At 28.5% G+C, this 13,981-nt stretch overlaps 1 protein-coding gene across 1 annotated transcript; it reads left to right on the top strand.

Moving 5' to 3' along the window:
- Positions 1 to 9,439: 9,439 nt before the first annotated feature.
- LOC125835665 (ATP synthase small subunit 6, mitochondrial) lies at positions 9,440 to 9,828 on the top strand. The gene is made up of 2 exons (XM_049514779.1): positions 9,440 to 9,667; positions 9,765 to 9,828. Exons 1-2 carry the CDS (start codon positions 9,547 to 9,549, stop codon positions 9,809 to 9,811), a joined length of 168 nt encoding a protein of 55 aa, XP_049370736.1. The 5' UTR covers positions 9,440 to 9,546; the 3' UTR covers positions 9,812 to 9,828.
- Positions 9,829 to 13,981: the final 4,153 nt, after the last annotated feature.

Raw genomic sequence — 13,981 nt, 5'->3', positions numbered from 1 at the left:
ATGCACTAGGTAGCCTTTAAAAAAAAAAAAAAAAAAAAGAGAAATTGAAGGAGGACTCTCAATGATATTTAAGTAGGTGTTTGGATATGCAGTTTCATCTCATTATTTGATATTATGAGATAAAATCATTTTTTGGACATGTAATTTCATCTCATGATTTCAAATCATGAAATGAAATCCCAAATTATCCAAAAAGGTTTCATATCATGATTTTACATTTTTCAAATACAAAAGTTGACCTACAAGTTTACATTTTGTAAAAAAAATAAATCATTATTTTATATCTACATATTTTTTTGTTAGAATATCAAAGGAGTGATTAAACATTCACAGAACATGAACATGATGTAGTTTTTAAGGATATTGAAAAACAAATGACTCAATAAATATATTACACTACAACTCATGTTCAATTTTACTTTTTTATTGAACTAAAGTTCATCAATAAATATACTTTTTTTTAAAATAGCTTTGTAACATATTATACTTTAATTATGAACTTTTGCTTATTTGGTAAGATTGTATGAAGAATTTGGACAATTTTGTTGAATTCACAACTTATGATCTTTTTATGTTTATGAACAAAACATACAACTTAAAACTGCAAATTGACATGTCCAAATAAATTAAAACTTCAATTTTATCTCATTTAATTTCATATCATAATTTCAAATTATGATTTTATTTCCTCGGATCCTTATAACATATTGTTGGTGGTTGATCCATCTCTATATTAATGTGTAGCAAGAAGAAATAATGTTATACAATATGTCTACATCTTTTTGATGAAACATCTTTTCTCATTAACTTCTCTCATTCCTGAATTATATTTTGAACCACGTGCTTCTTTAATTTATTTTTCTCTATTCTAACAAGAAACCTCCAAAAAAAAATGTAGCTTGAAAATGACCTTTGTTCTCTTGCAACATTTTGGACCATATAAATAGCAAAACTACTATGTACAAAATTTTAAATTCCTAAATGTGCCTCTAATTTTCAAGATATTTGACGATTACATAACTTAGATATCATTAGGCGATGGTGAATGAATAAATATTTGGTAGGGTAATAGCGCATGTGGTTCTCAATTATTTATGAATTCGAGTAGTATATTGAATATATGGGGCTAAAATTAGGTGTAAATTATTTTAGATTCATTATATCTAAGTGGATTCGTATATATCTTGGGTACATAACAGATCTCATCACTCTCTCATGTATCTGATATCTCAGATACATGTGAATCACATCGAATGTCTAATATGATTTCACATGCATCTGAGATACATATGCATCTCGTATTTTCGTTCGCCTCCCTCTCTAATCTCGCACGTCTCTCTCTTTTTTGTGTATCTGGTGCAAAAATATATGTATCTAAGTGTATTTTCTTCAATTAATAATAGGAAACTCTTAATTGATGATAAGATACGTAATATTTTGAAAGTACAAATAATAATAATATATTTGATAGTGTAATGTCTAATGAGATAGTTTTTCATGTTTATTATAGTAAAAATATATGTTGACAATTATTTAAATTTCATTATATTCGGGATATAGCTAAAACCTTTAACAATATTTTTATATAGACTCTTAGAAAAAAAAAAAACCATATTAATTATTATTGTAATTACTTTTAGCGTCACTTTACTATTGCCATTAAAGCTGCATTAAAAATATCATACCCAACAAATTTTGCCACGTTTGTTATTGCTGGCAACTATGCCATAATTATAATTAATAACCTATAAATGAGACCCTTTCTAGTACCAATCATTATGGCAGATAAAATTGATCATACCATAATCCACCTATTTAATCAATCATTTTTTTTTATAAAATCACAATAATATAGGTTTGAAGGTAGTAATCATAAAATATAAACTACGTCATTCACTAGTGCAAACTCAGGAAGCACTTATTGCATGAAATAATTTCTACCAGATATTAAGAAATTAGAGTGTTTTAATAGAGTATAGAAATAATAATCAATTTTTTTTTTTGGAACCCCAGGATAACACGCAGCCGCTACAATCTCTGCCACAGCCTCTGCCCTTCGGGTGAGCACTCTGTGGTGTACATACAATTAAGGCATTTTTGTTTTTTTTAAATCTTAGTTAATCGTAGTAGCATAAACGGAATACAATAGAATAAAATAGAAAGTATTTGGGTAGACAATATCTTTTGGTGAATATTCTTGTATGTATTTTATATCTCTCGTAAGCATCTTTTGGTAAGATTAGGAAATTACAAATATGTATTTATTGGTCTCTAATTTAGAATTTATTTTGTTTTCTCTTCTATCTTCCCTCAATTTCTTACTTCATGAATCTCTCTATCTTGTATCTCGTAGAAGGAGTAGGAGGAGGAGAAATAGAGAATAAATATTTTCGTCTAAATTTATCTATATTTTGATACTAGTCAAATAAATTTAAGGAAAAATTACACTTTATGTTCATTGGGAGAAATATTTATATGTTTTAGCCTATATTTGAGTTTATTACCCAATTGAGTCTTATATTTGTATGTAAATATCTTTTATATATTATTATATATTTTCTTATATAAAGTTGATACAATATGTATAATGTTTTTCCAAAAGGTATAATATTGTATAAACTGAAAATATGACTACATGTGTGATATTCTATGTTGGCAAGTATATTTTTTAAAATTTTCCTAAGTTTAACCTTTTATTTATCTACATAGTTTTATTGTGGCAAACGTCAAATTTAAGATAAACAACCCTTTAGAGGTAAATATGTGACGAAATCAACAAAAAAGTTATCTAAGGAAAAATCAACAAAAAATCCAATGTAATTTCCATAAAATATTTCTGACAGACCTTCAATTCAAGAAAAAAAAAATAGTCCAAAGCAATATAGAGAGAAACAACATAAATGAAGAAGTCATGGCAAAATGCTATGGATAATCTGACAAATTATCCTAAAAAATTAGTCGTAACAAGATAAAATGATAATTAAAATGCAAAAGACAGATAATAACCAAACTCAAAGGACAAGAGTAATACTACAATTAATACTATGCGGACAAAGTTATTTTGGAATTATAAATCCTTGACTAATTTATCTCATAAAACATATTTAAAGCCAAAGATGGAATAAACTTTTGATGTAGGAACTTTTGTGATATATTTATTACGATTAAGAATTTTTTTATTGAAAATAATTAATTAATACCAAAAGTTAGCACATATATTACGTGCAATATTTGTGAGACTATTTCAATATGGTATGTTCATATTCTTCAAATAAAGTATAGTCCGGATTAAAATTCAACTTAGATATCTGAGCAACAACATTTAAAGCACCAATAGAATAATTATTATAATAAAAATAGATAAAATTCATAAAACGATTAAAAGGGCCGTTACAGCAATGTTTGCTTCACTCTTTCTTCTTAAGACCAGAGCATTCTTCTCAAGAAAAGAAAGCGGAGAGGGTGACTTAATTTCACTCTTTATCATCCCTTACTACTCCCCAATTCCCATCAAGTGTTGTCTTATTTCCCAAGCCACTGCTCAATCCTCCTTTGCTGATTGATTGAAAGTAGCAAGTCGACCAAAAGTCCTGTTTTTTGGCTTTTTCATAGCTTTTCTATTGTCTCTGTGGAAGAAGGCGCTTGGATTCAAGATATTACGGAAAGAGAAGTCCTTTGCCTTAGCACGGGCACACCTAGGCGAGGAAGAAAACATTTCAGGCTCTACCAAGGAAGCATCTTCCATCAGCTTGGACAGTGTTAATTTACCTACTAAACTATCACCCGTCTCTACCCAAGATCCCAGCATCACAATTCCTTTTTTGTCTAAATTGCGGAGTAAATGGGCCCAGAGAAATTTGACTTTACTTTTTTGTTTCCGAAGTAACTCTCATCAACTAGCACTAGTTTGAGGTGAACTAGCAAATTAACAAGGACTTTCATTTCATAGATCAAACATATAACTCCCAAATTGTATAAGCTCTGTTATCTTATTCTTAAAGAGCATTGATCAAAACTTAAGTTGTAGAATATAAAATTCTGAATTTTAAAATTTTAATATTTCAAATTTAATAACACAATTTTATGAACATATATATGCATTATCTTGATCATCAAATTATAAGAAAACTACATCAAAGTGGCCATTACTGTTGTTGATTCTTTCTGTTCTCCTCGATCCATCTTCTTAGATTGAATCTTCAAAATACGAACATGTCGTTTAAACTACATAGTTCGAACTTCAAATATAGTGATTCTAAAATTTAAACGGAATTTTTTTTTAATTTTAAGAAATTAAAGATTGAAATCATACCCATGGGTCTAATTTTTTTATTTTTTTTAAATAATCAAACATGAAATCTTGATTTTTGTATAAAAAAATTGAACTGAAAGACATAATGTCCATGAAGTTTTGAATTAAAAATTAAATTTAAGAATATGATGTCCTGAAAATTTGAATTAAACCAATCAAACTTAAAGATAAAATGCTCAACAATTTTGAAGTAAAAGACTAAACTTCAATACATAATATCCTAAAATTTTACACTAAACTCCAAACACTTTTAACTAACAAACTGAACTTCAAAGCATAATATCCTGAAGTTTTGAGCTGAAAAATTGAACTTGATGACATTTTGTCTTAAAATGAAGGAAGTAGCAACACCTAGCCCTTATTTTAAGTTATGACTAGATATTAAATAATTTTCTAACACCGAATATAATTTAAATAGCGGTTTTAAAGAGGTATTTTGACCATAAAATTTTGGAATTTAATTTGAAATTGAATCTCAAAATATTAATTTTTATTTTTAAACAAACAATATGGTGTATTCACATCAAATTACTCACAAAAAGTAAAAATTAATTCAAATTTGTATTCACATCCAAATAAAATTCTATTTTTTAAATATTATTTTTTATTTTAATAATTATTTTTTTTTTTCAAATTTGACAATAAGCATGATAACTACCTTTTTCTAATTTTGTTTTGAAATTGTGTGGCTTTTTAGGCCATTTTATTTAATAAAAAAAATAAGAATAAAATTTAGCTCAAGCTCAAGCTCAAAATAACAAACAAAATAAATCTTAACTCTAAACTCAAAAGGGCATAGCCCACTTTCCATTTTGACTCATCTATATAGCCCTTTCATTGTCCTTAGTTTGAATTCATCTCTCGCTTTAAAATAAAAATTCAATTTTAAAACCGTGTTGATTTTAATAGGAATGGGAAAAAACTCCAGCAAGAACTAGAGAAAAAATATATTTTTTGTAATTTTTTATACAAATAAATATCTGGATACTTTAGTGTGTTTTATCAATCAATCCACTTGTATCAAGTATCAACACAACTTTTGAATTGTTAATTAATGAATATATGAATATTTTTGAAACATGAATACATTTGAATGAAGCAACCAATCCTTATATACATATTGTAACAATAGTATTGTATGTTTATTCACTTTATTGGTATTTTATGTATAAGTTTATCAATTTGTAAATATATGTATCAATTATGACAGAACAATGGAGATAATTCAAGAACTATGTACGTAAATTGTATCTTATTTTTGTTAAATCGATAAGAATTCCCATGGCTAAGCGATAAATGAATAATTTTTTAAATGATAAGTTAATATGGAAAGTTTGTGAATTAAATGAACGCGATTTAAAGATGTACCGTTTTTTAAAACAGAAAATACCTTATTTAGCACCTTAAAATTGAAACTGTATAATAGCATAAAATAATAAACTTACCCTGTATACAATGAATATAGCAGGATGGCCACTTAAATATAGTTATATATTACGTAATTATAGCTACTTGAATATATTAAGGAATTTTTTACCCAAATACACATCTTATTTTATAATAATCTCTAAAAATTCTTACCATTTAAAAATAAACTTCAAAAATTCCTTCTCGGATACATCACTTCCCTCTAGTTGATGCATATCTATCCCTCTCGAATACATCCCTCCTCTCTCTGATACATCCTTCCCCTATGTATCCGGATCCTATCCCTTCTCGGATACATCCCTCCCCTCTCGGATACATTCTTCCCCTATGTATTTGGATATCCTATCTTCTCTATAATACATCCCTCCCCTCTCGGATACATCCTTCCCCTATGTATCCGGATCCTATCCCTTCTCGGATACATCCCTCCCCTCTCGGATACATCCTTCCCCTATGTATCCAGATCCTATCTCTTCTCCCTCCCCTCTCAGATACATCCTTCCCCTATGTATCCGGATCCTATCCCTTCTCTGATACATTTCTCCCCTCTCGGGCACATTCTTCCCCTATGTATTTGGATGTCCTATCTTCTCTATAATACATCCCTCCCCTCTCGGATACATCCTTCCCCTATGTATCCGGATCCTATCCCTTCTCGGATACATCCTTCCCCTATGTATCCGGATCCTATCTCTTCTCGGATACATCCCTCCCCTCTCGGATACATCCTTCCCCTATGTATCCGGATCCTATCCCTTTTCTGATACATTTCTCCCCTCTCGGGCACATTCCTTTTCTATGTATTCGGATGTCCTATCTCCTCTATAATCCATCCCTCCCCTCTCGGATACATTCATCGCCTATGTATCCTGATATATCCGAAAGTCTAGTGATGTATCCGAGATCCATAAAATTTAAGGGACTTTTGTAATTGGAAAAAGAGTAAAAAAATAATGTAATTAGTTTTAACACTATGAGATTTATGTAAATTATACTTGGAAAACAAAACTGATTTTGTTGTTGTTTAGCCCATTTTATTATTGAGAAATTTACATAAATAGTTGGCCTAATTACTTGAGTAGATCCCTTTTAAAAAATAATTACTTATTTTAAATATACTTTTTAATTATTACCATTTATAGCAATATATAACAATACTATATATTTTATTAGATTTGTCTCTCTCTCTTGCCTCTTCTCCCTTTTCTCTCTCGCTCTTTCTCCCTTTTTTTTCTTTATGTTGTTCTTTCTCTTTTGTTTTTCTTTTTGCTGCTTTTTTTTTTGTTGCTCTTTCTCTTACTTTTTTTCCCTTTCTCTCTCTCTATTTTCTTTTGTAGAGTAGTTAATGATTCGTAGACTAAATAAAATTTGTATCAATAATTAATTAATTAGGCAAGTAATCTAATCGTAACAAATGAAGAGACATAATAAATTGCAAAATGAATTAAATTTACATTAAAAATGTATTCCACAAATATTAAAGTTGAATTAGTAGAGAATTAAATATGAATGCAAAATGTAGCAAACCAAATAATAGCATTCTATGTAAATTGAATGAATTTGTATCAACAATGAATTTCACAAGTAATTCAATCGTAACAAATCAATAAATTACAAAATGAATTAAAATTGTATTTAAAAGTGTATTACACAAATATTAAACAAGTAAATAAATTAAATTTGCTTTAAAATTGTATTACACGATATTAAAGTTGAATTAGAAGAGAAAATTAAGAACGAATGAAAATCATAACTAACGAAAGACAAGACACCGATCTATAAACTGAATTAAATTTGTATTATTCATGAATAAAACATGTATTATAGGTCTTATAAATTATTTTGGATTTGTATCACTAAGAACGAAAGTGATGTTTGCAATATGTATTAAAGATGTATTGTGCATATATTATAAGTGTGTTACCTAAATTGTTTTAGTTGATATCATTAAAAAGGGAGTGAAATTTGCAATATGTATTATAAATATAGGATGTATTGTTCATGTTTTTTATACAATTTTAATACAATTATGAAACATATCTAATACAACTTTAATACAAACCCGATATAGTTCCATAAACTTCATCCTTTTCGTGCTTCAATCTAGTATTTCTCCTAAAATCAATTCTAAACTTAATCAAACCCTCTTAAAATTGAGATATAAACTCCAAAAGATATTTTCAATTATTTGTAGGAACTACCTATTCAAACTAATCGCAAACGAAAGAGCAGACAAGTAATCTAATCATAACAAATGAAGAAACATAATAAACTGCCGAATGAATTAAAGTTGAATTAAAAATGTATTACACACATATTAAAGTTGAATTAGAAGCAAATTAAACATGAATGCAAAATGTAGCAAATTAAAGAGCATTATGTGATTTGTAAACTAAATAAAACTTGTATCAATAATGAAATAATCAAGTAATTCAATCGTAACAAATCAACCAATAAACTGCAAAATGAATTAACTTGTATTAAAAGTGTATTACACAAATATTAAAATTGAATTAGAAGAGAGAATTAAGCACGAATAAAAAATGTAACTAATGAAAGAGCAGCCAATGATCTACAAAGTGAATTAAACTTATATAAAAAAATGAATTAAACAAGTAATCTAATAGTAACAAATAATAAACTACAAAATGAATTAAATTTGCATTAAAAGTGTATACACAATATTAAAGTTGAATTAGAAGAGAAAATTAAGAATAAATGAAAAACGTAACTAACGAAAGACAAGACAATAATCTATAGACTGAATTAAACTTGTATTATTCATGAATAATACATGTATTATATGTGTTATAAATTATTTTGGTTTGTATCACTAAGAACATGAGTGATGTTTGCAATATATATTTAAAATGTAGTGTGCATGTATTATAAATGTATTATTAAGTGTGTTACCTAAATCATTTGGTTGGTATCACTAAGAAGAGAGTAAAGTTTGCAATATGTATTATAAATGTATTGTTCATGATTTTAATACAACTATAAAACATATCTAATTCAACTTTAATACAATTGCGATATAGTTCCATAAACTTTACCTTTTTTGAGTTTCAATCTTATATTTCTCCTAAAATCAATTATAAACTTAACTGAACCCTCTTAAAATTGAGATATAAACTTTAAACTGCATTTTCAATTATTTATAGGATCAACCTATCCAAACTAATCACGAGTTCGTAAGATTCATAAAATGAATTCAAAATTTGAAGCTTTATAGTGACCATCAATGGTGAATTCTTGCTGCTGTAATTTTAGAGATTTGAAATTTTTGTTTGAGAATATGATATTATAAAAAAAAAACTATTTTTTATTTCTCTTCTCGTCGTGTTTTTGGATAAAAATTGATTTGAGAATAATTATTTAAATGAAAATTTTAAAAGAAGAAGAATAATAAAAAAAAAGAAGAGGAGGAAGAGAGAGAATAACACAGAAAGAGACGAAAAGAAGAAAAATAAAAAGAAGAAGATGAGGAAGAGAAAAAGGACGGAGAAAGAGGCGAAGCGGCAATTTTTTAATCCAAAAAATTGTTATATTAAGTTAGAAAAATTATATTGCCATAGATGATAAATATTTTCCTAATATAGCATATTTATGTGATTTTCCCAATATAGCTTAAAGGTTAATATATGTCCATTCTTTCATTGGGCCTGAGATTTCATTACACAAAGAGCCACACTTAGTTTTGGCCCATCTTATAAATACACCTTTCTACCTTCTCACCAACAAGCTATAGCTTAGCTGCCATATTTTCCATCAACACTCTCAATCCGAAAACCTAACTACGAAATATGAGGCAATTCGATCCATGGCCTGTTTTCTTCCGCCGTGAATGGAGCCGTAACTGGCCGTTCCTTGTTGGTTTCGCCGTCACCGGCGCTATCATCACCAAGATGTCCCTTGGTTTCACTGGTGAGCACATCGTGTAATATTAATTTCCATATGTAGGCTGTGTTTTTTTTTATTGATCGGATCTGATTTTGATCTACGTAATGGTTGATTTTTGTAGAGGAAGATAGGAAGAACTCTCGATTTGCGCAGAGGCACAAGAAGTAAGTTTAGTCATTGGTTGAAAATTTGATTTTGTAGATCTATCTCTTATTCCGTATTGATTTGACTCTTTGATTGTGAATCGATGAATAGTCTATTATGATTGAATTGCTTGCTGGCCTCGTTAAATTGTTTGTGTGTTTTTAGTTTGTTAATGAATGGTCAACGTAGTTTGCTTTACGGGCTTAGTTAATAGCCCTAATTTGTTAGGCAGTAGTTTGAGACTAATCCGTTGTTCATATCATTATAGTACACACGGTTTTATGTGAACAGTAGAAGAGAGAACGATGAAGTGTTTATGGAGCTGTATTTCAATAGGTTATTTGTACATGAAGAGGGATAGTAGAAGGTGTGTGACTTGTTAGGTTTTGCAACCTTCTGACTGTTAATACAACAAGGAGAGGGATAATGCGAAAAAATGATCCTAAGCTTTAGGTGTAGGATTCTGTATGTGAATTGGGACTTAATGGTCAAGTAGGATTTTCTCACAAAGTATGACATTATGAGATCTAGAAATGAAAATTTGAAGGAAGCTGTGTAGAAATTGGTATAATAAAGAGGAGGAGGTTAAAGAACTGATGTTGATAATTGAATGAGGATAGTAGGCTCTGTAACAGAAATTTTCCTGTTAAAAACAGGAGGAACCATGCATTCAACAATATATCTGACTGTAAATATTGTAGGGTCCAGTAATTTGTGAAATAGCAATAGACCTCTAGTGCAATGAGATGAAAACCTTAGGATGAATGACTAACACAATAGATGAATAGATTTAGCTGTTAATATCAATTATATTTTCAAGGGTTTAAACCACTCTGAGAGATGGGGGGTGGTTTGCTTTACATGCCATACTGCCATTTTTCCTTTATATCTTTTTATGTGCATGCCATGCAAACTTTCACACTAACGATTGTTTGAACAATAAACTCTTAGCAACATCTGTTTAGGAATCTGAGTAGTATGCTCCATCATTAGTTTAGCGAAAGATAAAATAGGTTGTGGATGAACCCAGTACAACTGATCCAAATGCTCCACCAACAGAGAACCCAAAGGCTCTATCAATATTGTAGTTGAACCTCGTCAAATATTTAATGCGCATTATAACTTTGCTATGACCATTTCGTTCTCCTTGAACTGTCTTGCTCAAAAAGATTGAATTGATACTTACAGACATCTTACAGTAATTGGAAAATATGATTTTATGTTGCTGAATGACCTAAGCAATGGATTCAGTTGCTCTCCTTAAGGTCTGAACCAATCTGAATTTTGTGGATGTGAAAATATTTTTTCTGCTAACTGTAGCGGTGGATCCAGATTTTATAACTTGATAGGTTTAAGCTGGCACTTAGATCACAATAGTTTTAAGATTATTGAAATTTTGTTGTTTTCCACTTATATATCTATGCTCCGTGCATTCAATTTTACCTGTACCACTAATGCTACATCTGCCACTAGATGACTGTAGATGGGCGGATAATCTCTAGTGGATATTTTGTGGCATTACCATTTATTTTTCTGTTCTCTTCCTAATTTGTGAAAGAAATTACATCCTCATTTATGTTCTGTATTTCTGCATTGAAGTCAGTTTTATTTGTACTCATTTAGTTTTGTCATTGAACTCGTTAGTCTACTCTTTTTTGCATTTCAAATCTGAAAATCTAAGCTGTGGTTTCTTCTTTCTTGCAGTTGACTCTGTACATGCTCAGTCTTCTTGCTTAAATGGAGGCTACTTAGACGGCCCTTTTCCTTTTTCTATGTACTTCCTTTTCTAAACTGTCAAAGATTGATACATGTTGCATAAAATCCCTCATTTTGGGATAAATTCGGAAGCTGTCTATGAACTAAAAACCGTATTTGTTTGCTGGGACTGCTTATCTTGCGTTAATAGTTATAGATGGCTCCACCTTTTAAATGTAAAATTTACCTGAGTTTTGAAGCTTCTGAATTTTTCATACTAATAAAGATCTTTTTTTTTTTCATTCAATATTTCCCAGTATTAAAGCCACACGTTAGGTCTTAGTAAACCGCTTGTGTTGGTCGTTCTTGGTTTTCTATCAATCGTTTAATTGAGAACCTGGGCAAGTTGGTTTTCTATCTGCTGTTGCTATTGCTTTAAAGACCTAGTCAAGCAGAAACATATTTTTTACAGCAGAGTCTTGTGTTTTTGAAAAGAATACGTCAAGATAAACTATATGTTGTGCACATGGATAAACATACGAAAAATCCTCTGGAGCAAACAATTAATACACCCCCCAAAAGAATGACATTTCTTTTGACTTAAACTAAAGGCAGCTCCATTTTAGCAAATTTAAAGAATTCTAAAATTTTATTTAAGAGACTAAAATGATGTTCGAGGTTATATTTAATGGATAAAAATAGTCCTACTCCAATCAGTAAGAGAAAACTAGGCTAAAAACTCTTAGGCATGCTTGAAAAACCATCATGTAATTGAATTTAGGTATAGTTATATAATTTTAACATATTTGTAATTAGGTCAGAGTGTAACTTGGGAGAGTGATTCTATATTGTTATTTATTTATTTTGGGTTGTAGATGAGAATTGCCGGTAATTATAATGTTATTTTTTTTCTTTTATATTTTTTTATTTTTAAAAATTATATTTTATTGCTCAATCTTTACTTCTTTTTTATTCCAAGTAATTATTCTTTTTTATTATTATTTTTTTCATTTAGTGTAATTGTGTTATTTTTCTAATTTTGGAAACTACAATTCTTAACATTAGAAAAGTCATTAACAAATTTGACATATAATAATTAATGTCATTAAATTATAATAATTTCGTTATTAAATGAGGTTATAGACGTACATTTTTCTTTTCTCTTAAATTATATATATTACTTAAGTTTTGTTGAAACTTGTTTTATGTTATGTTGAAATTTGACATAAGAATATTATGTAAATTTTTTTCTTTTTCAAGGAATTTATGTTATTCTTTTGCTTTAATAGTATTGATAAGAGTATTACGTAATTTTTTTTTCTTTTTCAAGGAATTTATGTTATACTTTTTATTTCAATTCTTTTGCTTTACTAGTATTGATTCATTATTTTACATTGCATGTCATTCAAAATGCAGTTAGAATTGATAGATTATATCTATTAATGCTATGCCATTATTATATTTATAAATATTAATTTTTTTTATCAAACATGTCGTTTATGATAGTTTTAGAAAATGTGTGCTTTTAAAATATGGAGTACTTATATATATTACCTTAAAAGTGTGAACTCCTAATTTGAATGTTAAATTACTATAATATCTCTAACTTAGGTTGTGACTTTTTTGATGAGTTGTAATTTTTTCGATAAGTTGTGATTTTTTTCAAAGGATTGTGATTTTTTGATGCGTTGTGACTTTTTCAAGGAGTTGTGACTTTTCCAAAGAGTTGTGACTTTTCCAAAGAGTTGTGACTTGTCGAAAATGTCATGACTTTTCAGATAAGACACAAAAAACACTTGTTCATACTATCCTTTGTTGACTATAAATAGAGGGGCTTCCTCTCATTTTTCAACCACAATTTTTTTAATCTTCTACTCTTCTTAATTCTTCTTGCATTTTAAAAAATTTAGTGTGATTTATTGACGTTGAGTGAGTTCAAAGTTTAGCGGAATATGAGGTACTACTATTCTGATGAAGTAAATCGTTCTATCCTAAGATTGTATATTACATAACTTCGAATACTTGAGGAAAATAATTTTGATGATATAATAATTATTATTTTTTACTTAATATATACACTAGTATGTAATTTTCCAATATATGAAGTTAACATGATGTAGTCTAAATTCATTTGTTTTTTATTAACAATTTTTCTTGTGATGTAGATATATGCTTCTAAATAAATTTTTCCAAAATTATTAGACTTCTTAAGAGTTAGATAATTATCACGATTTGTGTTTTTGATGCTCAAGACGAAAGAATAATTTTATTTATCAATTCTACTTGTGTGATTTAGATTGTCAATAAGTTTGCTTCAAAATAGTTATTACTATATAAACATTGTCTTTTTGTTTTACTTATTTACTATTTCTTAAATTTGAGTATTTTAGATGAAGAAAAGTTCATATGACTTGTAATAATGCCAGTTGAAATTTGTATTAGTTTAATTTTTATTATTTATTTAATAACAATTTTTTATGAGATAAATATTTTCATTAA

Source organism: Solanum verrucosum, unplaced genomic scaffold (genome assembly GCF_900185275.1).
Source record: "Solanum verrucosum unplaced genomic scaffold, falcon-dt-bn FXZP01000128.1, whole genome shotgun sequence".
Lineage (NCBI taxonomy): Eukaryota > Viridiplantae > Streptophyta > Magnoliopsida > Solanales > Solanaceae > Solanum > Solanum verrucosum.
The sequence above is the reverse complement of the archived record's forward strand: the minus strand, read 5'-3'. Positions and strand labels throughout refer to the sequence as shown.